This window comes from Thrips palmi, unplaced genomic scaffold (genome assembly GCF_012932325.1).
Source record: "Thrips palmi isolate BJ-2018 unplaced genomic scaffold, TpBJ-2018v1 HiC_scaffold_1, whole genome shotgun sequence".
NCBI lineage: Eukaryota > Metazoa > Arthropoda > Insecta > Thysanoptera > Thripidae > Thrips > Thrips palmi.
Window position 1 is genome coordinate 5,413,570 of NW_023144620.1, and position 26,929 is coordinate 5,440,498.

Consider the following 26,929-nt stretch of genomic DNA (forward strand, 5'->3'; position numbering starts at 1 on the left):
ACGACGCCCGTCGCCCGTCGGATTTCATAGATTTTCTCGTTGACTCCGGCCGCATCTACGACGCCCTCGGCGGCCCTCGGCTCGCGGCGCTGGCTGTTGCCGCGCACGCCGAGAGATCGCGCCACTGTCGGCTCGGAGCCGAAGGCGCCCGAGTGCCGCCGAGCGGCCAGCGGAAACACCCGAGCGGGCGCGCGATGCGTAGTTTTGGGGAAAAATCGATAGAGCGCGCCAGCTGCACTTCTGTGGCTCCTCGGGTCACCACGGAACGGAATCTATCCAGTGTTCAACGGCAGGGCAGAACTCGGAGCACAGAAAGCCATGCGAATCCGTTCCGTTGTGATGCTCTGAGAAACGTCTGAATCGGATCGGCTTGTTCAGGACGTGCTCGCGGCGACGCGTCGTTTTACGGGGCTAGTTCGCTTCGCGGCCGCGACCATGAGTGCGACAAAATCCGCGAGTGTTGTGCTCTCGCTGTGCCTCAGTGTGGTGCTTGGGCTGGCGACCGCCTCTGGAATATCTGATCTGGAACTGTCCAAACTGTCCGGTGGAATCAGTGACGGCGGTGAGTGAACACCTTGCCAACCTCAGCGATCCCCTGCTGGATTAAAATATTGGAAGCTTCTCTTGTGAACAAGGGCCTAACCGCCAGGACACGCGCCAGCCTGGTGCACAGTGCAGGACTCGGCCCGGGGGCCGTGGGCTCCAGGCGCTCCAGGAGCCAGTCTTTGTCCAGGGCAGCCAGGGTCCCGGACTCACGTCCGACGCCGACCCTGCGGACAGCGGGCTGCAGGCCTGTCACACACGCGTGCCGAGCGGGCTGCCTGCTACCCGGGCTGTCCGGCAAAACCGGGACGGCGCCGTGACTACAACACCACACTGCATTCACACCGCACCTGCTGGGAGTCCTGGACCCAGCCTCCCATTCCCGAACGTCCCCGTGCTCCCAGGCAGTCATCGCGATGGAGCCCAACGGGCTGCTCCGTTTATTTGGGACCCACTGATACCGGCGGCTACAATTTCGGAGCCGGAGGGAATGGACAAAAAAAGCGGGACGACCGTGTGTTAGGTTATGTGTACACTAGACTGACTCATGGGAGAAACCCACTCCCAACCCCCTGCATTCCCTGCACACACCACCGGGGCATGAATTCACTTATCCAAGACACAACAAAATAGGATTGGTTAATTTTACAAATGCTGTTTCACTGCTTTATCAACACCTTATCAAGGTTTAGAAAAAACTTACACCTGAGCCTGAGGCCAGGTTGACAGTGACGTTGACACTGATTCTTACTATCTCATTCATTGCTTTTATTTTAAGTGGCTATTGAGATAAATATTGATTAATTTCTAGGAAGTCATTATGCAAGCAGTAATTTGGGGTCCAAATTTTTAGTACAGCATGCACGGATTGATAAATATCATGAGTTTTGAATGAAAATTATAAGCAACGATGTTACAACACCAAAAGTTCGGAACTGAAACAAGCAAAATGTGTCCGTCAATATTTTTTCCTGTCTGTTTTTTGCCTGACTGACCTCTGCCCTTTCTTCTCTGCGCAGTTCCTCGTCTTGATCTACCATCGCTTGAGAGTGGCTACCATGGACTGGTTCAAGAGAACGAGACCACTGTCGAAGTAAAACCAAGCATCAGGGCTATCGGAGCTGAAATCTGCAGCTTCAGGATTGTCAACAAGCACCATGGCGATGCTCCTTTTGATGTGAGTCCCTGAACGTACCCTGCTGCGGTATTGGATTTGTCTCCGCAGCGTTGTAACCTTCCATTGCAAGAGTCTGAGAGAGTCGTACTGCCAGGCGGTTGTGTTTTGGGCAAGGCAGGAGGGATTCTTGCTCTAGTCTCATTGCGCCGAAGCCGAAGCGTGACGCGATCGCATTTGCCTCGGTGTGCTGGTCCAGGCTGGATCCGAACCGTGGTTTCGTCTCCCCTCTCGCTCTCATGGGGCGTCCCGTTGGGGTGCGAGAGAGACAGCGACGAGCTGGACCGTTGGCGAGCCACTGCTGGCTTGGCAGGGCGGCTGGGCGGCCCCGGGCGCGCTGTAAAGTCTTCCCTATCGCTGCGGCCAAGGCAGGACTAGGCAGGACAAGCCGGCCGAGCTGGACGAGACGTTGACGGCGTTGCCTAGCCGTGCTTTCCGTCCGTCGGCCCGGCCGTCGGGCTCCACTCGGCACGATTCGCTCCGCCCACGCCGTGCCTTGCAGTGCCGTGCCTTGCAGTGCCGTGCCCTGCCTTGCCGTTCAGCTTCACTTTATCCCACCTGTTCCGGCCCCGGCTCGGCCAGTGGCGCAGTGGTACCTAGACGACCGGTCGGAGGGTGTAGAGCCCTCCCCGCTTCTAATGAGAAGACGGACCACGGCCTACGTATCGCGGACCTCGCCGCCAGGCGGGGTGGAGGGCTTGGGGCTTGTGGGGGTCATGACCTCGTCAGGCTCCAGGGCCTCGCCGCGTATCGCCGCGCCGAGTCGTGTCGACGTTAGGCTTGGCCAGGTCGATGTTGAATCCATTTTTCATTCCGTCAGAGGCGTGCGATCGTCGCTGTGGCCGGCCGAGGCGGGGCGGCTGCTTTTTATTCTGGACTTCCACCTCGCTTTGGGCGGACTTGGGCACGATGCGGTGCGACGAGCACGAAGTCGCGAGGTTGCCGAAGTGCCCCGCCGCACCGGCACTCGCCGCTCGCCGCACTTGCTGTGAAGAATCGGCTCTTTTATCCTCAATCTTTTTTTAATCCGCTTTTCTCCCCCCCCCCTTTCCCCCTTGCAACCCCCGGCGCTATTCACGCGTGTGAATCAATAGCACTCGGCGCGGCCCGCGGCTCACCCGGCCACTTGCCAAGCCCCGGCCGTACCGACCTGCAGGTGGATCATTCCCAACAGTGCTTTCGTCGCTCTGTCTCTCTCGCACTCGCAGGGCGTCCCGTCTCGCAGGGCGGCGAGAGAGACAGCGCGATGAAGCGCGCGTTCGGGATCGGACTTGTGCCTGCCCGCTGCGCGCCCCTAACCCCGACTAAGCCGTATTCGCGGGTCGTTGTGCCGAGTCTGCATCACGGTACAGTCTCCCTCGAACCCTTCTGCGTTTCCCCGACCCTACGGCCCCACGGCCCCTACCCCAGCGACCCTTTTTCCCCCGACCCGGTCCGAGTAAAAAGAAAGGCAGCCGGTACGTATATAGTTCACGTCTCAGGAGGTGCGAGAAAGAGAAAGAAACAGCAAAGGGTGTGTCACGCCACGCCACGCCGGCGGGCGCGGGGCAGGTGTCACCGGTAAAGCACGGTGTGCGAGGTGCGACGGTGCGACGTGATCCAAGGCCCGGCGGGCCAGCCAGGCAGCCAGGCCGGGCCCAGGTGCGCAGGTGCGTTGGCACCGACCGTGTCGCCCGGCACGACGCACGACGCCCTGTGCGTCTAGAGGCGCCCCGCCCCGCCGGGGAGCCCGGTGCAGCGCGGCGCGGCCGTGGCAAAGGCTGCTCGAAATAGCGATGCTGTCTCTTTGCTCCGTGTGCTCCTGCCCTCTTGGGGGACCCGGGCCGGGGCCGGCGCGGTCCTGATGCCTCGGGCCCAGGCTGGCCCAGGGCGGCCGGGGGAGGGGAAGGGCCCGCGGGGACCCTTGGCAGCGGTACCGAAGCACCGAAGCTCCGCGCGGCGCCGGGAGTTGGGAGTTAGGAGTTCGGCGGTGGTCGTGGAGAAGAACAAGAAGCACTATACCGCCGGCGGGCGGTCCGGCTGCCGTGCCGTGACACATTCGTGCGGCGCGTCCATTTTCGGGCTCGGGCCCCTATCGTGGCGGCCAAGGCGCGGGCGGCGCGGGCGGTGGCAGGGCTAACCGCCCATTTCCATACGGCGGGGCCGCGGGGCCCGGGGGCTTAGTGGGGCCCTGCCCGGCCGGCCCAACTGACAGGTGGCGCGAGTGGTTAGGCCCAGCTGTGCGGCCGGCGCCATGCCATGCCCGGCGCAGCGCGTCGCCTGCACTGTACCGAGCCAGGAGCCAGCAACCTGGCCGACGGCGACGCGGCGCCGGTCGTGACCCCTTTTACTTTATCTAGCCGCAGCGAGTGGCAGCGCGGCAGCGGGCCGAAGCTCCTCTTGTTGTTGTTGTTTTTGGCGGGCGGGCGGTCATCGTCCGCAGTGGCCGCACTCGGCGCACGCAAAGCAGCAGAGCCCTTCCTGGCGTAATCTGCCGAGGCCACCTGGGCGGCCTGGGCGGCCACGCCCCTGCAGACTGATTCCGAGAGCCGTCCTGTCTCTCTCGCCCTCTTAAGGGACGCCCTTTGAGTGCGAGAGAGACAGAGCGATGAAAGCGACCCTCGGAATCAGTCCGCTGGCCGCGCTGCCCGGTGGACTCGGCCGAATCTCGTTGCCAAATCTCGGACAGGCGATTGCCGCATTGCCTAGGAGCATCGACCACCTCCGCTATCGGCGAGAGGCCCTCGGGTCCGGTCGAGCTCGGGTCGAGCCGAAGACCATCGAGATGCTCTCGACTTTGCCTCCAAGTGGAGCACGCAGCACGCCGACGTGGAGGAGGCGGGACGACGGGCTGCCCGTCCCATTGACGGCTTGCTCCACTCGACGGCCGGAGACGAGGTCCTCTCATTGCTGCTCATGCTTGGTCCGCAAAGCCGCGTCAATCGCGACACTGCTAGAATTCCGGCGGTGACATGAAACGAGATTGACGTGAGGAGCGAAAACTTGTCACCGCGAGGACGAAGACCGTCACGCGGTGAGGGAGGCCACACGTGCACAGTACATGTGTCTGTGTGCGTTACCTGTGCCTAATTTGTTATCTTAGAACTTGGAGGTAAGCGTGTGTGAGAGAGCGCGCGCGCGTGTGTGTGTGTGCCCGCCTACAACTCGTAACAACCAGGTGCAGTGCTCGCAAGTTCCATATCCGAGCAAGTTCGCCCCGGCTGCCCGGGCTGAATCGCTTCCTTGCCTCGTCGCCGAAATCGGGGAAGCGCCGCGCGCCGTGCCGCGTCGACATTTGGCTCCATTTCAAACGGCCCGGCGCCTAACTTGGGGCGCGGCACGCCAGGCACGCACACACTGTTGCAAAGTCACACACTCCCTCACCGAGTGCGCCTGTTAGGTGGAGGTGCGGGGCCCCGTGGTGCGCAAGGCGAGTCGGGCCGGGACCGCTCTGCTCTCTGGCTCTGGCTCGATTTCCATTCTGGTCGGGATGTCCCGCCCCGCCCCGCCCCGCCCCGCCCCGCCCCGCCCGCCCCGCCCCGCCCAACCGGCTGGCTGGCCTGGCCGCCTTCTCGTCGACTGCGTCCATCTTGCTCGCCCCGTGAAGCTGCCAATGCGTGCGACGAGGACGACGAGGACGAGATGGACGCACTGCCGCCGTCGTGCACCTCAGCCTCCGCCGCGGCCATGGCGATGGAGACGACCGTTCGGTCCCTGCGGCCTGGGCTGCAGACTGATTCCGAGAGTCGCCTTCGTCGCCCTGTCTCTCTCGCACCCACGGGGCGTCCCTCTTACGAGCGGCAGAGACAGAGCGACGGAAACGACACTCGGAATCGGCCTGCGTCGGTGTGCAGTGTGCCGTCCAAGTACCGCTGCACCGCTCTGCTCCGCATTGGATGGCTTCCTCGGTGACCCCCAGACGCCGCTGCAGCGCGCCGTCCAGCCCGCCCACGGTGACGTGTGGCGTGGCGGGGCGCGGCAGTCGCACCACGTCGCACCGGCTCGCCTCTTGCTTTCACTTTCCGGCCTTGTCCGTTGGGTCCCGAGACCGAGCCCCAGGCCCAGCCCCAGGCCCAGCCCCAGCGCGCCGGCCCGGCGACGTCTCCCAGGTCCGTCTAGAGAGGCCACCCTTCTATCCGCCTCTCTCTCTCCGCGTCTAGAGAGGCCACCCTTCTATCCGTCTCTCCGCGTCTAGAGAGGCCACCCTTCTATCCGTCTCTCTCTCCGCGTTAGAGAGCCACCCTTAGGCGCCGCCCTTGATCGGCTCGGCAGCTAATTGCAGCGTGTCGCGGCGCTGTTCCTCCGTCTTCCGCGGTTCCGCTTCCGCTGCGTGTTCGTCGCCCCGCCGCGCCGCGCTCGCCGCCCAGTCCTCCAGCCGCGGGGAGTTGGCGTTGCGTGCTGAATAGACTGAACGCGAACGCGCTTGCCGCGGCGTGGCGTTGCTTGGCGTTGCTTGGCGTTGCTTGGCGTTGCTTGGCTTGCTGCGAGAGGTGCGTGTAATTGGGCCGGCAGGCTCGCCGTCGTGACCCGCCCATGGAACCTGGAACCCATGGAGGAGGAGGCCGACCGACGCCGCCGGGCGCCGCGCCCTGCCCGCCCCGCCCCTGCACCGCTGCACCGCGGCGGACAGGTCGGGCGCGGCCGCCTCGACGCAACTCGCCGCCATGCCCATGCAGGGCGAGCGGTCGGTCGCGGGGAGCGTCCCCGAACGGCGAGAGGGATAAAAATGGCGCGCTCCTCCACTGCCTTTCCGGGTTGGTGCACTGCAAGCGCGGTCCGCGGTCCGCCGCGGGGAATCCCCCCAGGAAGCCATTGCGCGCCCATTGGCGGCCATTGGCTGGCGGCGTGTTGTTTGTTTCACGGCTTTATTTCGCACCGCGGCCGTTTCAGCTGTCGGGCCGCGGGATGGATTCTGTTGCGCCGCGCGCTTCCTGCGCGGCCGTCCTCTGGTGCCGTCCCTCTCGCACTCACGGGGCGTCCCGTTTGGGTCCCGTTTGGGTCCCGTTTGGGTCCCGCAGGAGAGAGACGGAGCGACGAAAGCCGCACGACTGCGTCGGGAATCAAACGGCTGCCGTCGCGGCGTCGCCGCGGTGCGTGGGCGGCGGCGGTGTCGCGAGGGTGGCGATATACGGCGACGCGTGGAGCCCCCCCTCCCCGCCGTGAGCGTCGCGCGATGAGTCCCTGCTTGTTATTGCGGACCGGGATGAAACGGGACGCTGCAAATCGGGCTGCTCGCTGGCATAGCCCTGGCGGCAAATCCCGCATGAGCACGCTCGCGCACGCAAGCACGCGCACGCGGAAGCCCCCCGGGCCCCTCGTGGGGCCCCCGGCCGTGGTCGGATTACCCTGTTAAATTTGAAGCCAATTTTTCTTTTGTCATTGTCGCCGCGGGGGCGCTACGCGTCGCTGATCCGCGTGTTTGTTTTCTGCGAGTTTCTCTCTCTCTCTCTCTTTCTCTCTCTCTCTCTCCTCTTTCTCTTTTTCTCTGTGGCCCACGCGCGTGGAAATAATTGTTGAGCAACGCGCGGGACAACCGGGACAAACGGCTGTCCGTCGATGTCTTTTATTGTCGGCGCTAATCCGCTGGTCGCCAACGCGGCCTGGCAGTGTATCACCCTCCCCCCTCCCTCCCCCTCCTCTCTCCCGTTCGTTTTTTTCTCCTCACGCGCGAAAGGGCGACCCGCACGGGCCTTCCCAAAATAAAGTGAGTTTTCAAAGTTTGAGTGCTCTCGCGCTCTCTCGCGACTACTCTCCCTTCCTGTGAATCTCCATCGGCATACGCCGCACGCGCGCGTGTGTGTGTGTGTGTGTGTGTGTGTTTTTGACGATGGTGTGTGGGTGTTGGTGTGCGTGGGGCTGAGTGTCGTGAAACTCTAGCCGTTAGCCGCGGTGGTGCGGGGCAAGGGGTGGGAAACGGGTAGGGGCCGGGCGTAAAAAAGACAGTGTCAGCGGCGTCACTGACGCCGTCACTGACGGCAAGCTGTCGGGGCGCGCGGTGGCGGCGGCGCAGTTCGCGCTGTGCGACGACCCCGCGAGGGGCCCCGGGGGGCGGCAGGCAGCAGACGTTGCGGCGCGTCGCGGGGTTGCGGAGGCCAACACGCTGTTGTGGTTGTAAAGTGCCCCCGTATCATTTCGCATGCCTCGGGGCTCTGTGGGCCCGACGCGTCTCGCGGCGCCGCGGCCCCCACGGCCCCACGGCCCCACGGCCCCACGGCCCCACGGCCCCACGGCCCACGGCCCCACGGCCCCACGGCCCCGCGGCACCGAGGGCGTCGTGTCGTGTGGCTGTACTCTCACCTCGCCCGCAGCCCCTCGTCGCCACCTGCCTCCCCCGCGCCCCGCCGCCCGATCGACTGCCTTTGAAGCCCTTCCCCCCCCCCTCCCCTCTCACCCCAGCGACCCTGGAGAGGGACTTTGCAGCTTCCTCTGACTCGCCCCCTTGACTGTTTTTTCCTGTTCCTTTCTCCTGCTCCCTTTTTCCCTGTTTTTATTTTTTCCCTTCCGCGACCCTCGGCGCAGCCCGCCCGCCCTGCCCGGCAGCGTGTCGCAGCGTCGCAGCCTTCAAATTGACAAATCCTCTTGGCCCTTGTGCGCGGCATCGCGGCATTCATGATCCCCTTCTCTTCCTCCGAGGGCGGCCGGGGGCAGGGCCGGGGGCAGGGGGCCCGCCTGTGGGCTGTAGCCCCCCCCCCCCCCCCGTGTCCGTCGTCTGTCGCGCCCCTTGTGCGGGCCTTCCGTCCCTTTGCTCGGATCCCACGGAGCTTGCTATGCATGCTCGCAGTAATGGTGAGGCATGGCGGCGGGGCGGGGCGCCACGTTATTGCGAGGCACACACTCACTCCGCCCCTGCGAAAGTAAATGTGCATACATGCATGCCACCATGCCGCATCGGGCCGGGCCGTGCGAGCGGTGCTAGCCGGGCCCCTGCTCCCTGGTCCCCGCTCAGACGATTCTCTGCCGCCGCCTGCTGCTGGCGCTGCTGGCGCTGCCCGTGGCGCGCCGGCGCCGCTTTTTATCATTTTTGTTTCCTGTTTTTTGGTGGCGCTCCATTTTTCTCCGTTTTGCGGGCCGTCTCGCGTGGCCGCGTTGGCCGGGCTGCCGGGCCGGGCTTGGCGAGGCCCGTCGTGCGATGCTGCCGCGCTGGACGCGCTGGACGCGCTGGACGCCGGACGGGACGGACGGCGGCCTTCCTCCATCAGCCCTGCCTTGTCCGCCTCCACCGCGCCCACCGCGCTCGCCGCAAAGGCCTCGCCGGCAGAAGCGCCGCCGCGGCCGGGCAGCTGTCCGTGACGGGCGGCTCAGCCTGCCCTTCCTGGAGACGAAGAAGGGGGGGGGGGGGGGCTGGGCCCCAGAAGCGGCGCGGGGATGTTTTGTCTTGTTAGAATTTGTTGGCGCGGAACGGCAGAGAAGTGACACACTGCGAAAGGCCTCCCCCCGGGCCTCGGCGCCTCGGCCTCGCTCGCCTTCGCAGAAGCACGTGACGGGCTCAGCCATTGTGCCGTCGATGCCGTTGGCGATGACGGCAGCCCGACTCCCTCATCGTCGCTCCGTCCCTGTCGCTCCGCTGCGGAGCGCCCCGCGAGTGCGAGAGAGACGGAGCGACGACAGCGCTGTCCGGAGGGCGAGTGGGGCGTATCGGCGGCCATGCGTCATGCCGCGCCGTGCCGTGGCGTGCCGCGCCGTGCCTCGGGGGCGGGGCGGGGACAGGGTCTAAAGTTTGTCGGCATGTGCTGTAGCCTCTGTACTCGGTGCGGGAAGAAAGGGCACCTCGCCTCGCCTCGCAGCCGCCCGCACCTTTGGACCTCCTCGTGCCCGTGGCCGTGCCCCTCTCTCATCAGCGCGTCGCCCAGGTGACGCTGCTGTATCCGCTTCCGCCGCCCGAAGCACGGCCTGCAGCGGCAGACTGATCCCGAGAGTCGTTTTCGTCGCTCTGTCTCTCTCGCACTCGTTGGGCGTCCCGGAAAGGTGCGAGAGAGCCATAGAGCGACGAAAACGACTCTCGGAATCAGTCTACAGCACGCCCAGTTGGTTCTTATCAACGCGGCCCCCTCCCCCTCCCCCGCGGCACGGTGTGGCACGTGCGCGCGTCCCGGCCGTCCCCGCCTACATCGATCTCGTCGTGGCCGAAGCACCGAGGCCGACAAGGCCGTGCGGCAGGCCGTCGTGCGGGCCCCCGACATGATGGGCCGGCCGGCCGAAGAGAAGGACAAGAACCGCGAGCCTGATAGCCCACTGCGGGGATTCCGTTTCGATGTATCGATCGAGAGGAGCAGGGGCACGGCCGGCACGGCAGGGAGGCGTGTCCCGGGTTTTGAAAGCCGGGCCGGCGAGACTGACTCGCGCCCCCGCGGGCCGCCCTTAGAACGCGAGACAGAGCGACGAAGCAGCGAAAACACTGTTCAGGCTGCAGGCGGCGCGCGCACGCTCTGCGGATGCTGCGCGGTGCTTGGCGCTGAGTGGCTGTCGGCGGTGACGGTGTCGGCGGGCCTCCCCCCCGCTGGTGCTGGTCGTTCCCTGCACCTTAAAACCCTTTATTCGCAGCGGGACGGCCGGGCGGCGCGTTCGACGCCCTCGTTCGCCCATGCGGATTTTTTTTTTACCGCCGTCTGCTCGCGTTACTCAGAGCATCGTCATGGCCTCGTCCTCGTCGTGCGGGTGCGGGCCTTTATCGGCGTGCTCTACCTCCGCGGGCGAGGCGGGGCGAGGGGAGGGTGGGACGTTTTGGGTTTTAGGGCGCGGCGCGGCTCGGCTCGGCAGGCTCGCCCGGGCCCGGGTGGGGCGGGGCTGCTATGGCATTTGGAGCATTCCGTTGGTTCCGCCGTTCCGTTCGCCAACTTCATTGCGCGCACATACCGACTCGGCTCACACACCCCTTCGACCTTGGTGCCCCCTGCGTGCTCCCTCATCTCTTTCTCCCCCCCCCCCTTCTCTCTCTTTCGGCCGCCACCGCCGCCCCTCGGCTGCTTGGTGCCCGCCTTGTCTTGCACTCGAGGGCTGCGAGGAGGCGCTGTAGTGTGTGATTGGGGACACCTGCTGCGGGTTGGCGCTGGCGTCGGCAGGGGGCGTGTCGCGACGCGGTGCCGGGCACGCGGAGGTCGCGCTGATTAATTCAGCCTGTAACAGACCGGCCCTCCATCGACCGGGCCGACGTCGGCGTCGTCCACGTCGGCGTTTAGTGATCCCTATCGCGCGTTCCACCGCGTTCTGCTTCGCTCCGCGGCCGCCGTTCGTTTCTTTGCCGTCTTCCACACCGGCTTTGCGGCGGTTTTGGTGGTTTTAGGTGCGGCGGGGCTAAGCCGGCCGGAAGCGTACGCCGCGCCGCGCCGCTCCGAGACCGCCTGGCCGGCGGCGTCGAGCTCTGCGCTCATCCGCACCCGCCCCGCCGCGAGCCGGGCCGCGGGGCCGCGGGGCCGGGCTGGGGGTTGCGGCGGCCGGGGTGGCAGAGGGCAGGGAAGGGCGGCCCGGACGAGCGAGGTTTGCGGTGTTGCGGTCGGGACCGCCCCGCCCCGCCCCGCCCCGCCCCACCGCGAACACCTGCACGCCGTGTCGCGCTGCCGCTGCCCCGCGGTCTTGGCTCGGCCATCGCGGCCCTCGGCGGGTCCGGGTCGCAGCAAGCCCGGCGCGCCGGGTGTCGGGCCGTCGGGTCGGATGGGTGCTTCGGCCTCGCCGTGCCTGCAGCGTGCGGCGCTCACCCCCAACACGCTGCCCTACTTGACGGGGTCGTGGCCGCACTGCCAAACGCCCCTGCCGAGCCGTGCCCGCTCGGCCTGCCTGCCCTGCCCGGTCGCATCGCGATGCGATGGCGTCGGAGCCCCCCTCATCGTGCTCGTGGCTCGACGAACAGGCACGCTGGAAACTGGTCGCAAAGGCCTGGCAGTTGGAAAAGTTTGATCGTTTGTGAGACGCCAGGTCCTTGCCTGTGCGGACGGAGCGGACACCGTCAGAAAGTAGAACTTCTCGGTCGTTGGACGTGGGTCAGGCTCGGAGCAGCGTGCCTTTAAATTTGTCAGACGTGTGTAGAAATCGTCATTTGGGCTGACTTTTGGGCGGCCACTGCGTCCAACCCAGGCCGGGTTTCGTGTTCTCTTTACGGGGCGGTATTCTTTGGCGCTCTCCGATGCTCTCTTTAGCGAGCCTTTGCCACAGAGTGCGATTTCCATCCGTGGTCCGTCCGCTGCACCCGCCTCTTGGCACCCCGTCGCCACCGCCCCCCCCCCCCTTCTTCCTCTCTGCACCGCACCTGTGTGCGCACGTGCATTCACACACGGGTGCTCTTGTGCCTCCGTGCAGCACACTGGAGTCTTTGTCTCGTACAAGTAGTGCACTGCTTTGCACGCCGGCAGGCCGCGCGGCGGGAAGCGTCGCGGTGCGTCGAGGGCGTCGAGGGCCCGGCCGGCGCTGCGTTGCACGCTGCTGCACTGCGCTGCGCCGCATTATTCGCACTCTCGGTGTGTCGGTGCCTACCCTGGCGGACCGATTATTCGCAGACTGCGCCCCGCTCGCCGGTAATTGCTCAACTTTTTCTTCGGATGAAAGGAAACAATTTTGCCGGGTTGGCTAGTCGGCTGGCTGGCTGCGCCGCTGACAGCCGCCCGCCCGCTGCCTGCTGTGCACAATGCTGTGGGGCGGCTGAATAAATGTCATGACGTTAGCTCCGCGACGCTCCGCGCTCCGCACGAGCGAGAGAGAGAGGGAGAGAGAAGGAGAAAGAGAAGCGGGGACGTGACTGCACGGCGGGCGGGGCGGGGCGGGGCGGGGCGGGGCGGGGGGCGTTCTGTCACCTCCTCTTTGGTCTGTCTCGAGGCGTGCCGGGGAATCAAGTCAGACTTGCCGAGCTTCACTACTGCTTCGGCGGGCTCAACTTGAGCGCTTGAGGGCTTCGGGGGCCGCTGCCGCGCCGCTCGCCCCTCTTGCTCGGGCCGAGGTTCACACGAGGACTTCCCCTAGTTGGCGGCGCTCGTCTGCCTCGGCGCCAGAGGCCGCGCGGGCCGCGGCCGCCGAGTAGAAGGATTACCAGCAGTAGCTCCGCGACCCGGGGCTGCCGGGGCTTAGTTCTGGTCTGTGCTGCACAGCCGCGCCACTGCCGGCGTCGTCGCGGACGCCCGAACCCGGAAGCGCGCTGCGACGCGGACCCGCGGCCCTGTCGAGCGGCACGGCCTCCGCGACGTGCTCGCGGCTCTCGCGGCGTTTGCCTGTTTGTGCAGCGGGCTCTTATCGCGGTGCCGAGGCCCCGCGAGGTGTGAGCACTGTGAGTCACCGACTGTGACCTCTTTGTGACGACGAGAGCGGAGTCGAGTGGAGTGCAGAGGATGCCGATCAAAGTTCCGCTTGGCCCGGACCGAATGAAGGTTCCCGATAGCTCCTGGGTTACTGTTTGCCGATGATTTTTGAGTACGCGTACGAGACTGTGCCGCCGGGCGCCGCGCCGCAGCCCGGCCGGACTCTGGCCGTGCCTGTCACGTCCGCGCCGCACCTCAGCCTGGCACGCCACGGCACGCCACGGCACGCCACGCCACGGCTCGCTCTGCCCCTCGAGGGGCTCCCGACGACCGGGGAATTTTTCAATGGGCTGCGATGCGCGGGGGGCCGCTGAAAGGAAACGGATGAGCGTGCAGAAAAAGGGGGGGGGGAGCTCCGGTCCGTCCGATCGCCATTTTCGGTGACGTGACGGCAGTAAAGCAATTGGAGGGAAGGGAGAGATTCCCTGGAAGAGGAGGAAGGGAGCGTGGAATGAATGGGACAGCGGGGTGGAGCGGGGGGCCGGGTGAAAAGGAGGAAGGGGTGAAAGAAGACGACGTGAAACAATGCAGCGAAAATGGCCGATGGGACGCAGCGGCGCAGCGGCGGCGCAGCGGCGGCGCAGTGGGTCGATTCGGGATTCGGGCGGGGAGGGAAGGCCCAGGCCGAAGGCCCAGGACGGACAGCCCAAAGGCCCAAAGGCGGAAAGGTAGCCTAGCGGCCCGACGGACGGACGGACCAGGCGGACCGCCGCGGACTTCGGAGCCAGCGGCGGGCGCGCCGCGACGAGGACGAGAGGCGAGGTGAACCTTGATTGGGATCTCGGCGGATGTCGTCCGTCCGCCCGCTTCCCCTGCGTCCGGCCGTCGTTCGGCGAGGCGCGCGTTTTCACGCCCCCGACGGCAGCCAACCGCCGAGCAGGGCGGCCAGGCAGGGCTGGCAGGCAGGGCTGGCAGGCAGGGCCGCGGAGAGGTGGGCGGCCAGTACACTGGCCTGCATCGCGCTCGCGGCCCGCGCGCGGATTGACCGAGTCCGGCGCGGACACCCCCCCCCCCTCTCAATCCCATCCCGCGTGCTGTACAGTATTGACGCGCCAAAGCCAAGCAGCCAGGCACAGCCAGGCAGGCAGCACTCACTCGGCCGCTCGTCGCGTTTGGTTTACGTCCCGCGTCGTTTATTCTGGGTATGGGTGGCGCCGCCGTGCGCTGCCTCGTGCGCCATCGGCCTGTCTCGCCTGTCTCTCTCGCATGCCCCTGGGAGGGTCGCAGAGAGAAAATGAGAGAGAGAGAGAGAGAGGCAGAGCGGCGTTTCGGAATGAGCCTGCCGTGCGTCTTTGTACTCCCAGCGCCAGGCCCGGCCAGGCCGCGCCTCCTGGCTTAGGCTTAGCACTCGTGCCAGTTATGCAAAGCTGCAAAGCCGAGTAGCTTGGTGCGCGGCGTGCGCGCCCGGCCGGCCGGCCTCGCGTAGCGTCGCGTCCTCGTCTCCCTCATGCTCGGCGCGCTCGCGGTGCCGAGACAGTCAGTGTGTGTGGCGGCCTGGCCAAGGCCTGGCTGGTCTCCGCAAACAAACGGGCTGGTTTGGGGGAGGGCTTTACGGCGGCGTGCTCGGCGCGGCGCGCACAGTGTGCCAGCTACTGTCCTTAATCCGTTGTAGTTGTACTACGGAGCGGCGCGATATCGCCGTGCCGCCGCCCTGGAGTGGCCGGCTGATAACGAGTGACGGGCGGCCCGCCACCTGCCGACGGACGGAGGGACGGCCAGATGGATGGGTGGATGGGTCGATGGCTTTACGAATCAAAGCACGCCGCGCCTCGTTCGGTTCGGATGGGAAAGGATGCGAAGGGGAGGGGCGCCCGGCGCCGGCGCCTCTTCTTGCTTGATGTGTTCTTGTCCGCTCCGGCCTCGGCGGGCTCTACTGGGCTCCGGACGCCCCCGATCTCGGCGCGCAATCTAGGCCTCGGCTCGCCTCGGCTCGCCTCGGCCGACGCGGACCTCTAGGGGAGGCAGGGTGTGGCGTGGGGACTGGGGGGAAGAAACAGTACGGCCGGCAGCCCCTCGGCGTCGGCGTCCCGTCGTGCCGTCCCTCGGCATTAGCCCTGGCCCCTGGCCGCCCCTGGCCGCCCCTGGCTCGGTCCTTTGGCCCTTTCGCCCTTTGGCCGCGAAGCAAAGCCCTTACAGGGCGGTCTGCGGCCGCCCGGAGAAGGGCCTCGGTGCTGCGGCAGTGCTGGCCCTTTGCCTACGGTCATTGCGTTGGGGCCGCCCGGCCCTGCCTGGCCCTGCCTGCGATTTGCCTCGTGCATTACGCCCAGCCCGGGGAGGGGGAGGGGGTGGGGGTCGCTCTCCAGGGGCTGGAGCAGGCAAGGGGCGCAGAAGAAAGGTGATAGGCGTGAGGGGGTCGGTGCTGCCGGGCGTTGCAGTGGTACGTGCGGCTGGTGGCGGGGGGGGGGGGGGCTGCGCCGCGCGTGCCTCGACTGGCTGATGCGCCCTCGCCAGGCCGCGCCGCGGAGGGGGGTGGGGCGAGGGGGTTGTCGATTGCACGCCCACTCCGCCATCCCTCACATGTTGGCCAAAGTTGAGCGACGGCCCGCTCGGCACAAGGAGGGGCCTTGGTGTGCTCACTGCGCGGCGGGGCGGGGCGGGGCGGCGTAGTATTCCCGGGTTTGCCAACTCCCCAGGAAGGGAATACGATGTCTGCACAGTTGGCAGGGGGCTGGCGGGGTGGCGGGGTGACTGGCCAGCGGGTCGTCGTCATCCTGACAAACTCGCGCGCGTGACGATGGAGGGCGCAAGTTTGTGGGGCCGCCGGGGCGCACGCTGCAAGGGGCGCCAGCCAGCGCTAGCCAGTGTGCCAGTTGGCGGACGGCTCGGCTTGGCTTTTGGCAGAGGGGCTGACGAACAACGACCCGAGCAGCGCGCGCCGTGCCCCGCCACGCCACGCCCCGCCACGCCCCACTAGGCTCCGCTCCAGCACCTAATCTACTGCGCGGTGCGCTGCGCGGTTCGATCCGGCCGGAAGCTCCTTAGCGGGCAGGTGGAGTGAGTGAGTGAGTCAGCAGCCAGCTCACGCCCTCGGCGCGCACACAAAGTCGTCTCTGTCTTTTTCTCTCGCGAGTTGTTCTTCTTTTTTCGGTGTAGGGGCAGCAGCGGGCAGTGGCGCTGCGGAGCGCGCTTTGGTAGGCTGGAGCTGTCGCGCTGTCGCACCGCCAAACTCGCAGCAGCGAGAGCGAGACACTACCGAGTCGAGTGGACCTCGCGCCTCGCCTCGCCTCGCGTCGCGTTAAAAAGTTTCCTCCGTCGCGCCGTCCGCAACAGCTGGAAGCAACGGCTCCGTTATTCATTGTGGCGCGGACCAGCAGCCCAGCCTCGAGCCCAGCGCGCTCAGTCCGAACATTGCCTCGTCGCTGTGTCTCTCTCGCACTCCTGCGGAACGCCCCATGAGTGCTCAAGTAAGAGAAAGAGAGAGAGAGAGAGAGAGAGAGAGAGAGAGAGAGAGAGAGAGAGAGAGAGAGAGAGAGAGAGAGCTGCTCGGAATCGGCCCAGCGAGCCGCTTGGGCCGAAGGCAAAATAATTCCTTCTTTGGCTGAGGCCTGCCAGAACGGGCGCCCTATAAGGTCCCCGCTTCGCTTCCCCGCCCCCTTCCCCCCCCCCCCCCCCCCCCCAATCCGATCTTTTCCTTGGTTTAGGGCGTTGGGACTTTTGGGGGCCGAAGCCTGCCGTCTGGCCCGTCTGGCCAGGCCCAAAGAGCGCCATGCGCCACGCCACTGCCACGCCACTGCCACGCCACTGCCACGCCACTGCCACGCCACGCGGCGCCCAAGCCGATTCCAGACTCCGCGCGCTCCACTGTATACCGCGAGTGTTCTTAATGTCGCCATATCCTTCCCCGAGTGGCGGCCCAGCTCGGCGGCCCCTCGGCCCTTCACAAGCCGGCAGCCCCCTCTCCTCTTTCTCATCTTCTCTGAAGCAATTATCATCAGTGGCTACACGGACGGACTGCAAAAGATGTGCGGAATTTGCGCGAGCGGGTTGTACGAAGGGTCTCGCCGAGCGGGGCGGGGGGATGGCTGTGTGTGTGTGTGCGTGTGTGTGTGTCCACTTGTTGTGGTTTAATGATGATGGCAGGGAATGCGATGCATACGGAGCACCCCCCCCCCCCCTTTACGGTCCAAACGAAACAATTGGAGCGCCGACCACACACTCCCCGCATGACAACGACCCGTCCGCTGGCTCGGCTGGGCCCTGATTGGCGTTGCTCTTGTTTGGTGCATTGGTGCGGCCCGGCGTCCCACCACGTCCCACTCGCGGTGTCGCACTCGGTGTCCCACTAATGGCAGACCCTCTGCCCGTCTCTCTCCCCCTATCTCTATCTCGCTTTATTGTCTCGGCCCGAATGAGTTTATCCAGAGGGGCCCGCATAGCCCTGGCAGCCCTGGCCGCATTGGCGGGCGCGGCTGGAGCCCTGCAGGCTGGCTCGTTCCGAACCGCCGCGCTCTCCTCGCTCTGTCTCTCTCGCACTCGTGGGGCGGCCCGCGAGGGTGCGAGAGAGACAGCGCGACGAAACGCTGCCACGCCGCCACTTTGTCTTCTGGCTTTGTGCCTCGCTGTGTCGCTGTGCGGATGTGTGTCGCGGACAGCCTCGACAGGCGTATTGACGGACACACTGTGTGTGTGTGTGGTCGGGTTGCCGAGCCAAAAGACATTGTCTCAAAGTGGACGATTCGGTTCCTTTTGGCGACGTCCTCGTCGTGGTGGTGCGGCGCCCGGCGCCCCCGGCCGAGTGTGTTTGCCTGGACGGCGCCCGTCACGTCGCGGCGTCTCATGGCGTCCCGTCGGTCTCGTCGGTCTCGTCGGCCCCCGGGGGCGGAATCCTTTGTCGCGCGGCCTGGCTGCCAGCCCTGCCTGCCCCGCCAGCCCTGCCTGCCCCGCCAGGCGGCCGGACAGCTGTCCCGCCCCGCCGCAGTTCCCTGTGCCCTCCCTCGAGTCTTCCCCGCCCGGGGCGCCCCGCCGCCACGCCACACCGCCACGCCACGCCGCGCCCTCGTCGGGCAGGTGCCGTGCGTGACTCAGGCCGGAGGGAAGGCCTGGAGGGAAGGACCCTTCGCCGCCGCCACGACGCCTTTGTGAGACGTCACCCGCCGCGCCCCGCCGCGGTGGTGTCGACGCCCCGGCCGCCCCTCCGCGTGTCTGCCTCCTTGTCCGTCCGGGGTGTGTGAGTGTGTGTGCGCGCGCGTGGCTAGCTTGATCCGCCGTCGCAGCAGTGGATCGTGTTCGCGTGGTCGTCGTCGGGGTCGCAGTTCTCGGGGTAGGGGGCCATGCCTCGCCTCGCCTCTCCTAGTGGCGCCGCGGCTTGGATTACCCAGCCGGCGCCTCGGCGAGCCACACAGCCAGTCGACTCGGCTGCCGGTTTGAGGCGGGAATCTGTCTTGTTGCCCCCGGGGCCAGCTGTGTGATACAAGGTTGCAGTTGATGCCGTCGTGAAAATGACGAGAAAAAGGCCGTTGCTCGTGTGATTGTGTTGGGCTGTCGTGAACTGAACTAGCAGCAACTAACTAAGCCAGTCTGGCCCCGGCTTGCGGCCTGCTCCGCCCGCTGGCTCCACTCTTTTACTTTACTTTTAGCGGCCTGCCTGGCGGCTTGCTTGGCCTCGCGTGTCGTGTCCCGTACTGCCCGTACTCTGTATGTGGCGGCGTGTTGGCGCTGAGGTGCACGCTGCGCACCGAGGCGCGAGGCACAGGCCTCCCCTTCTTGACCCCCCTCGTGCCCGGTGGTTGGCCCGGCCCGAAGGCCCCGCTCCAGCGCGCTCCAGCTCGCTCCAGCTTGGTCGCGCCGTTGCGTGGCTATCTCGCGACATGGCCGGCTAGGGCGGCAGGGGCCCTACCCTGCTCGCTGCTCGCCCTGCTGCAGGGCGCATTGCTGCTAAGGCACGGCATGGCGTGCGCCGGGCTGGCCGGGCTGGCCGGGCTGGCCCCCCCTTGCGGACCCCCCTTTTCCAACCCCCTCCACCCCATCTCACTGCACTCGGTTCCGTGGCGTTCCCTTTTCCCCCTATCGATCGTGCGTGACCAGTTCAGTCTAGCTGGATAGGTCTACGGTCTGGCAACTACGGACTGCCCCCCTCTCCGCCTCAACCACCCCCTCCCCTCCTCGCCCCACTCGCCCCCATCCCACCCCCATTCATACCAGGTGGGCCGAGGGGAGGGGAGGGGCAAGGGGCACTGTTGTTGAGGAAGGGTCTGGCGGGCCCTGCTTCACGATGTTCGAATCGATCTTTTTTTTTCATGTTGTTTTTACTTTTGTTGTTGCAGATCATTTTGAAGGAGGATGGTGAAGGCGAAGTGCAGCTGAAGCCTCACAGGACCCTCAACTGTGAAAAGCGGAAGAATTACAGGTTTGACATTGCAGCAGTGAGCTGCTCTGGAGAAGTCTCTGAAAAGTGAGTAGTTTTGTCCACTACTAAATTTAATTCAAATATTCCTCAAAGAAATGAGTGATGATGCTAATGGCGAACTGTATTTTTTCAGCGCTACTCTCCACATCACCGTCATAGACATCAATGAGTACGCTCCAGTCTTCCTGCAGCCCTCATATGTCTACCAAGTGGACGAGGGTCGCCTGTATTCAGAGATTGTGCGAGTGGAGGCCAAGGACCGGGATTGCACCCCCAAATTTGGCGACATTTGCAAATATGAAATCCTCACCACCGAGCAACCCTTCACCATTGACAATGAAGGTGTCATTCGCAACACCGAGCCTCTGGACTTCGAGAAGAGCCACAACCACATCCTCTCCGTGGTGGCTTACGACTGCGGGATGAAGCAGTCAGTCCCTGTCATGGTCACAATCAAGGTCAACCGCGTGTGCCGCCTCGGCTGGAATGGTAAGGAGGATTCCGACTACAATTTGACTCTTAGATGACACGTGGGCCAACCTATATTAAAATTTTGTCGTTTCCTCCCAGGTATCCCTGAGCGCATCGACTATGCCCCCAGCTCCGGCCGAGTGGACCTGTTCCCCTCGGCAGAGCTGCAGCTGTGTGACGTTCCCTGCCAGGTGCGCCAGGTTGACGCTCGCGTCGCGCTCACCACCGCCCACATTGGCAAGGGGTGCGACCGCGACACTTACTCGGTCGCGAGTCAGCGCAAGCTGTGTGGTGAGAAGTTTTTCCGTGGCTGCATTTTGATCTGAGTTAGATGCTCTAAGCTTACTTATTAATTTTTTTGTACTTTTCGACAATCTAGGTGCCAGTCAGGACAGCATTGATCTGCTCCCAAGCCCAGCGTCCGGAGCAGAATGGACAAAGAACTTGCAGACGGATGAGGGGCATGAGGGAGACCAGATGTACGAATTTGATGGCGTGACATCTGCTCTTGCTGTGCCCCCAAGCGTCCTGGATCACACTTTGGCCTCAACCTTCACAATGTCGACTTGGATGAAGCACAAGCCGCAGCCTGGTGCTGATAAGCACATGAAGGAACACATTATCTGCTCAGCTGATGATCACAGTAAGTGACATGAGAACCATAGTTTTAATTAATGTGTCAAGTGGAATCAGCACTCATTCTCTCTGCTATTTTTTTTTTTTTTCAGAGATGAACCGTCATCATTATGCCTTGTTTGTGAGGAACTGCCGCCTTATCCTGCTACTGAGGAGAGATTTCTCCGATGATGACCCCAACACTTTCAGACCTGCTGAGTGGCGTTGGAAGCTTCCTCAAGTCTGTGATGACATTTGGCATCATTATGCTGTTGAGGTCAAGTTCCCAGATGTCCAGTTGTATGTTGATGGCCAGCTCTTCAAAACTGAAAGGAAGAACCCCGAAATCATTGATGACTGGCCTCTGCACCCAACTAAGGGCATTAACACCACTGTAACTGTTGGAGCTTGCTGGCAAGGTTCTGAAAACAAAATGAAGCACCACTTCCATGGATACCTTGCTGGCCTTTCAGTTCTCTTACATCGTACTGAGCGACCTGAAGTCTTGACTTGTCTCCACAAGTGCAAGGAGAGTCTTGAAGTGCCGGCCATGGAATTGCTGGAACCGGGCATGGAGCTTCTCACTAACAGTGGTATGTCTTCATTTTCTATTTTTTTTCCGTATTTAGAAGTTACATTTTTGTCTTAAATTCAAATCTATTTTGTTTTTTTAAAGAATTTGTTGCTAATTTAACATTTATTTTTTCTAGACCTCACTGAGCTTTCCATCAAGGGTGACAACAAAACAAACTTGGAGGTTCTCATGCGACGTGTAGGTTACACCAACTCTCGGGAATTCCCTACACCAGGCCGCCGCAACCTGCACATTTCTACAACTATCACGTATGTTTCCCATTTAATTAAAGTCTCTAGAAAACATTTTACCAAAACTATAACAAAAATAATTTTTAAAATGGTTTCTTTTTTCATTTTAGCTGTGACCATGGAAAGGTGAAGAAGGTTCCAAGCCTTGAAAGCTATGTGATGGTCCTTCAACCTCAGGAACCCACCATTTCTATCAATGGCACTTCTAACTTGGCCCGTGACTATGAGGACTTCCGTCAGGGAGTTCGAGTTTTCACTGATGTGCATGTCACTGTTGGTGCTGTCAGTGGTAATAAACACAGCCATGGTAGGTTTTAATTTATCAAGTGTAAATTACTTATGTTAAAGTGCTATGTAATATCTGATAATAATATGTTTTGTTTTATGTGATTTTTTTTTAGATACAAGTGGTGTTGAGAAGAAGCTTGACTCCTGCTCTGTCTCTGTGTACCCATCTTTGAACCCAGATCATGAAACACTGTCTCTACCAGAAAACATGCTGACACAGTTTGGTGTTGTTGCTAAGGTGAACAAGGATGGTGTGATTGTGTCTGGAGCTGATTTAATCTACAACTATGAACAGGTAGATTTATATAAAATTCAACCCTAAACATCCTCTATCTATTGGTCAACTTATTTTATTTTTATCTTATTTTCCTTTTTTCTTCTTTACAGATCTTGAGGCAAATTCAATACACCAATCGCAAACCTGCCTACTACTTGAACCGGGTTTTCAAACTTATTTGCTCAGAGCTCAATGGACGATTTTTGAGCAATGAGTATGTCCAGACTGTAAGTGAAAACCTTATCTTTTTACACAGCCATTGATCTCAATTATAATGTTTAGAATAATCAATCATGCAAAACAATTTAACTAAATTTGTCTGTAACTTTACAGCTTACAGTGATTCATCCTCGTATGACTGGCAGCAAGAGCACAGAAATGCCTCATGCGGCTAACAAGCACGACCACGATCATTTGGATGTACATGAGAAGAAGGCCAGCCACGATCATGCTCCTCAGCCTGCGCATGCTCATGTTGACCGGCACCATGTTGAATTGCATCCTGCACAGGTGTCAGATGAGCACTCTTTGATGGACGGCGTCCAGGCTGTCACTGGAGCAAGTATGTGCGCTGCCCTTTGCTTTTCAAACCAAAATGATACTTTATTATGACTATCTTCTTTTTCGTATGGTTTTCAATATAACACAATAATGTGGCTTTTTTTTTTTTCAATTTCAGGCCATGCTGTTACCATCATCATTGTAGTTTGTGTTGGATTCCTTCTCTTCATGATTGTGCTTGGAGTGATTCGCATTCGTGCTGCACACCACCGTGCTAACCAGGAAGAAATTGCTGACACAGAGATGGCATGGGATGACTCTGCTCTCACAATCACTGTGAACCCTATGGAGGTAATTACAAAGCAATATGCTTTGTATTTGTTCTGTCTTCAAAATTCAATGTTTACAATTTATTTTAATATTTTTTTTCTTTTGTTTAGCAGTTGAATGGATCTTCTCCTTCAAATGGCCAGGGACCAGCTTCTGCTGGCGGAAGAGGTCGAGGGGAGCACTGTGATGATGACGACTCCTCTGATGATGGATCCAGCTATCGTGATGACGATTTAGACTCAACAGATGAGGAAGAAGAAGAAGTTGAGTCTGGGAAGCACAAGGACCTTGAATGGGACAACTCTACCCTTGCTATCTAAATGTTCCCTGATGTGCCTTGCCAGGGTTCCAAACCACTAAGTTTGACATGAAAAAGGAGGCATATTGCCATATCTGTTAATTCAAACTTTGAGCCATATAGGCAGGCACTTGTTTATCCTATTTGTTTGTTTAAAAATTGGGCTCTTGATGAGCTGTATGTTTCTTTCTGTAATGGATGAAAAAGATTGTGGCAGCTGTGTGCAGGCTGTGGACCTCTGCTCACACTTGTGGCAATGAGGGAAACATTTTGGATGTGAAACTTTCTATTGATTGTGTCACTCTTAATTTTACACAGCTATCACAATCCCATTGTCTTTCAGTCTTTAGCTGTTAATGTAAATCTGAATCTTTTCTATTGATTTCATTCATTTTCTGTTTGTTTTCTAAAAGTATTTGTGTGTATGAGAATTGTAGGAGCATTGTGTATGGAGACTTCCCATGGAACTGGTCTTTTCCTCCTGTTTTCTTCCTTTATTTTTTGCGATTCTTGTATGAAAGAAAATGAACACTCATGGAACAAACAGACCTTTCAGACTCCCTTCCAGATTTTGGAACTGGTCTCTGTTTTTATTTGTACTTGGTTTATTATTGGACGTCCAAGTAATTAATTCTTATCGTTTTTATTACTCTGACCACTTTACAAGTATTATAAAGTTAACTAAAATATTTTGAAACATCCAGTTCCATTCTGGAAGTGGAAAGTCTGTGTACGCAATAGTTTGTTTTCAAGCACCTAGGCAGCTGCTAAGCTTCTTAACTATCCTCACATGCTTACATTATTTTAATTTTGTCATTGATTATTATATATGTCTATGGCTTCGTCCTGAGCAGCATTTTGCATTCTTTATTCATGGTAGCAGCATATTGTATTATTTTTTTATGAATTGAATCAAGATATATTTTGTAATGCTGAAGAGACCCTTATTATTGGGTTCAGTTGAGTCCTTGATTCCGCCCTAGAAAGTATTAATGGTTTTTGTTGAACAAAGATATTTTAAGTGCCATAGGAAGGATATTTTCTTTCACCAATCTCCCAGTGTTCATCGTTAGGATTAAGTTAGCTTTTTGTGAGAAAAAGTTGTACAAAGTAAGTGTAAGCAACTCTTCTTTGGCAACTGATATTTTGCATTTACATTGAAATTAATGATAATTTATAATTGTGCACATGAACTGTCTTTTAAAGAAAGTCTTTAAAGTATCTGTTATGATTTGCTTTTGACTGCACAAGTACCTACAAGCTAAGCAGTGGAATGGTTGTACATGGTATTAGTGTTGGATGTGTAATTTTTTTTCCTGAAAGTTAATTTCTTTGTGTGCATTTTTCCTTAGTTAAGTTATAGGCTATTTTGCAATTTTCTCTCAAGCAATTTTCCACACCTTTGTTTCTGTGTAAACGTTAAGGAAGCACATACAAATTTATGTAAGCATATTCAGATGTTTATGTTTACATATGTAATCTTTCATTGTTCCTAACTTTGGCACAATCTTGCCGTACAACAGTCTGCCATTCTTTGTTGCAATTTTAATTAACAGTATTGGTATTCATTGGGTGAGGATGAGTAGCTTACACATAACACAAGCTGGTTCTTTTCAGAAGTTTGTTTTATTAATGTATGCATATCATTCGTCTAATGTCCCTCACTCTTATAGAGCTTTTTTTCTTCCTTTCTTTTTTTTCCAATGGGAATGTAAAATAGTTTTTTATGACAATATTGAATTATATTCACGTAATGAGGTGGTACGTTGTGCTACACTCAGTTATCCGATCCAATGCACCTGTCGCCATACTCCCAATGCAGTACTGTGAGAGTTTGTGAATGAGAGAAACGATTAGCTAAGTGTGAAAAAGATGAATGAGTGTGTGTTTAAATGGTTTAAGTTCAGGGGAGAAGACGTGATAAGACCGTTGATAACGTTATTATGTAAATGAACGCTTCTATATTGTCTTATAATTTTGAAGATTTAAATCCTTTTGTGTGGACTATATATGTACTTTGCGAGAAGAATAAGTCAGTCTTCTCGACTTGCTGCCTTGTCTCAACTATCCATTGACTGAATGGCTTTGTTGAAAGGCAGTGCTACATGCCGCTGAACTTTCCTTTCATCTTGGTGAGTGAGGAAATAAAAAATGGAAGTAAGTAAGTGAGGGAGGGGGAAAAAAGATAAAAGAGATTTTTAAAGAAGTAAAATTGGTAGTGGGATGATTGGTTACCATGGTGTGTCATTTGAACCACCTTGTTTTTCTGTCCCACTGACCGTATTGAACATTCCATCTTCTACCCTTGATCAACATAATATTGCATATTTTTTTAAAATAACCTTGTCTGTCTGGGGGCTTTTCTTTTTGTATAAATAACAGTTTATTCTAAGGTGGTGTTTTGATGTAGAGTAGTGTAGATGTGCTTCTTCACACTGACTCTGCACGTTGGTAGTGTTTTAGCTCCTCTGTCCTTTGTTTTGTTGTCTTCCTATTGGTTGTTGTTTACTTACCTCTTTATTTAGTGGAGGACACTCTTGTGCCCTCTTGACATGTACTTAACTTTAACTTTTATACTTTTTACTGAATCTCTTTTCTGTTGAATCTTTATTCATGTGTTTGAGGTTTTTGAGATTTTGAAAGTACAGATTTCAAAAGTTACTTAGGTCAATGGTCCCAACTAGGATGGAAATGTTAAAACTGCTGTTAAATTTGAGTTATTAGGCGTTTTATGACTTTTAAGATGATTCTGATTTGTTGGTCTAACTTGAATTGTTACATTGATGCTGACTAGCATACCTCATAGTTTACCAAGGCAGAAAGACTGGCTCATGACAGGTACTCTTTCTGTAGCCTTGAAGAAAATATCAGGATTGTTCTGTCACCATGAATGCTTTGCAACATTGATTTTCCTAATCAACTCTTCAAACGTGTAAATTAACAGTACTAAATAATCATGGTTTGGTTCCCTGTGTTGGGTTGCAATTGTTGAAGTGATGTTATAACTTTATTTACTGCAGAGTTTTATGAATTTTGTTTTCTGGTTCCCTGTACAAAGCTTATTGGTACCATACTGGTTAGACAACATGCTGATGCAGGCTTGACACAGTGGGCCTCACTCCCCTCACAGCGTGTAAATAATCAACCTTTGATATCCTTTTAAGTGACACATTATGTCGTGATGTTGCGTCCATCCTCTCACCTGTAGACATTGAACATTCACTAGTGGACAGTTAAATAAGCAGCGCCGCTACCATTACTGCCATGTGTCTGATAAAAGATATTCATTTTATGTTAATTTTGATTACAATTTTTTTTTTCCTTGCCGTCTTTTCCTGAAGTCAAGATTCAAGGAATGCGTTGACACACTTGCTTCTAAGGGTGCAATACATAAAGATGAATTTTGAAATGTCACCTTTCTTCAGTAACCATACTGTTGTAATTGGTAATGAACTGGTCCAATATATGGTAACTGATGTGTAACTGTTAGGGGTAAATGTGATCATAAAAAAAGACAGCAAATATGACTTTTTTTTTCTTTATCCATATAGTTGTAAGTCTTCTTATGGAACAAATGGACTGCTGACGAAATTCATCATTGCTTTGGTTAGGTAAAGTAGGATTTTGTGGGAATGGCCTTCGTGTACTTAAATAATTGGTCCTGCCAGCTTGGATTAGTAATTTCTCAGAATCTAAAGTTTTAACTCAGAAAGGAAGCTGTAAAAGTATTTGGCTGTAATTGTAGTGGCGCAACTTGGTGTTACGGCACTGATAAGCTAAATAAATGTCCATGCCCTCTGTCCATACATCCTTGGATGTGCAATGCAGTAGCACACATGCAGTATTTGTACTATGTATTGTATTGCAAGTATTCTAAGTAAGAGTCAATGTGGTAAATGAATTTTATGTCTTGGATACTCAAAACAACAATAATAATGATAGTGATGTATCACCTAATGTTGTTTAATAAAAATCCCACACCTTTAAAAATGATAAATTCCTT

At 58.5% G+C, this 26,929-nt stretch overlaps 1 protein-coding gene across 2 annotated transcripts; it reads left to right on the plus strand.

The window, feature by feature from the left end:
• Positions 1-214: 214 nt before the first annotated feature.
• Positions 215-26,923, plus strand: LOC117641995 (calsyntenin-1). Of its 2 annotated transcripts, none has more exons than XM_034379762.1 (14): positions 215-562; positions 1,563-1,720; positions 19,239-19,366; positions 19,455-19,810; positions 19,892-20,083; positions 20,172-20,435; positions 20,521-21,000; positions 21,118-21,250; positions 21,343-21,539; positions 21,634-21,815; positions 21,908-22,024; positions 22,131-22,359; positions 22,477-22,649; positions 22,739-26,923. In XM_034379762.1, the coding sequence occupies exons 1-14, from the start codon at positions 436-438 to the stop codon at positions 22,946-22,948; spliced, it is 2,946 nt and encodes a 981-aa protein (XP_034235653.1). In that variant the 5' UTR covers positions 215-435; the 3' UTR covers positions 22,949-26,923. The 2 variants fall into 2 exon arrangements, with proteins under 2 accessions (XP_034235653.1, XP_034235743.1); XM_034379852.1 differs by having other exon boundaries at positions 22,742-26,923.
• Positions 26,924-26,929: the final 6 nt, after the last annotated feature.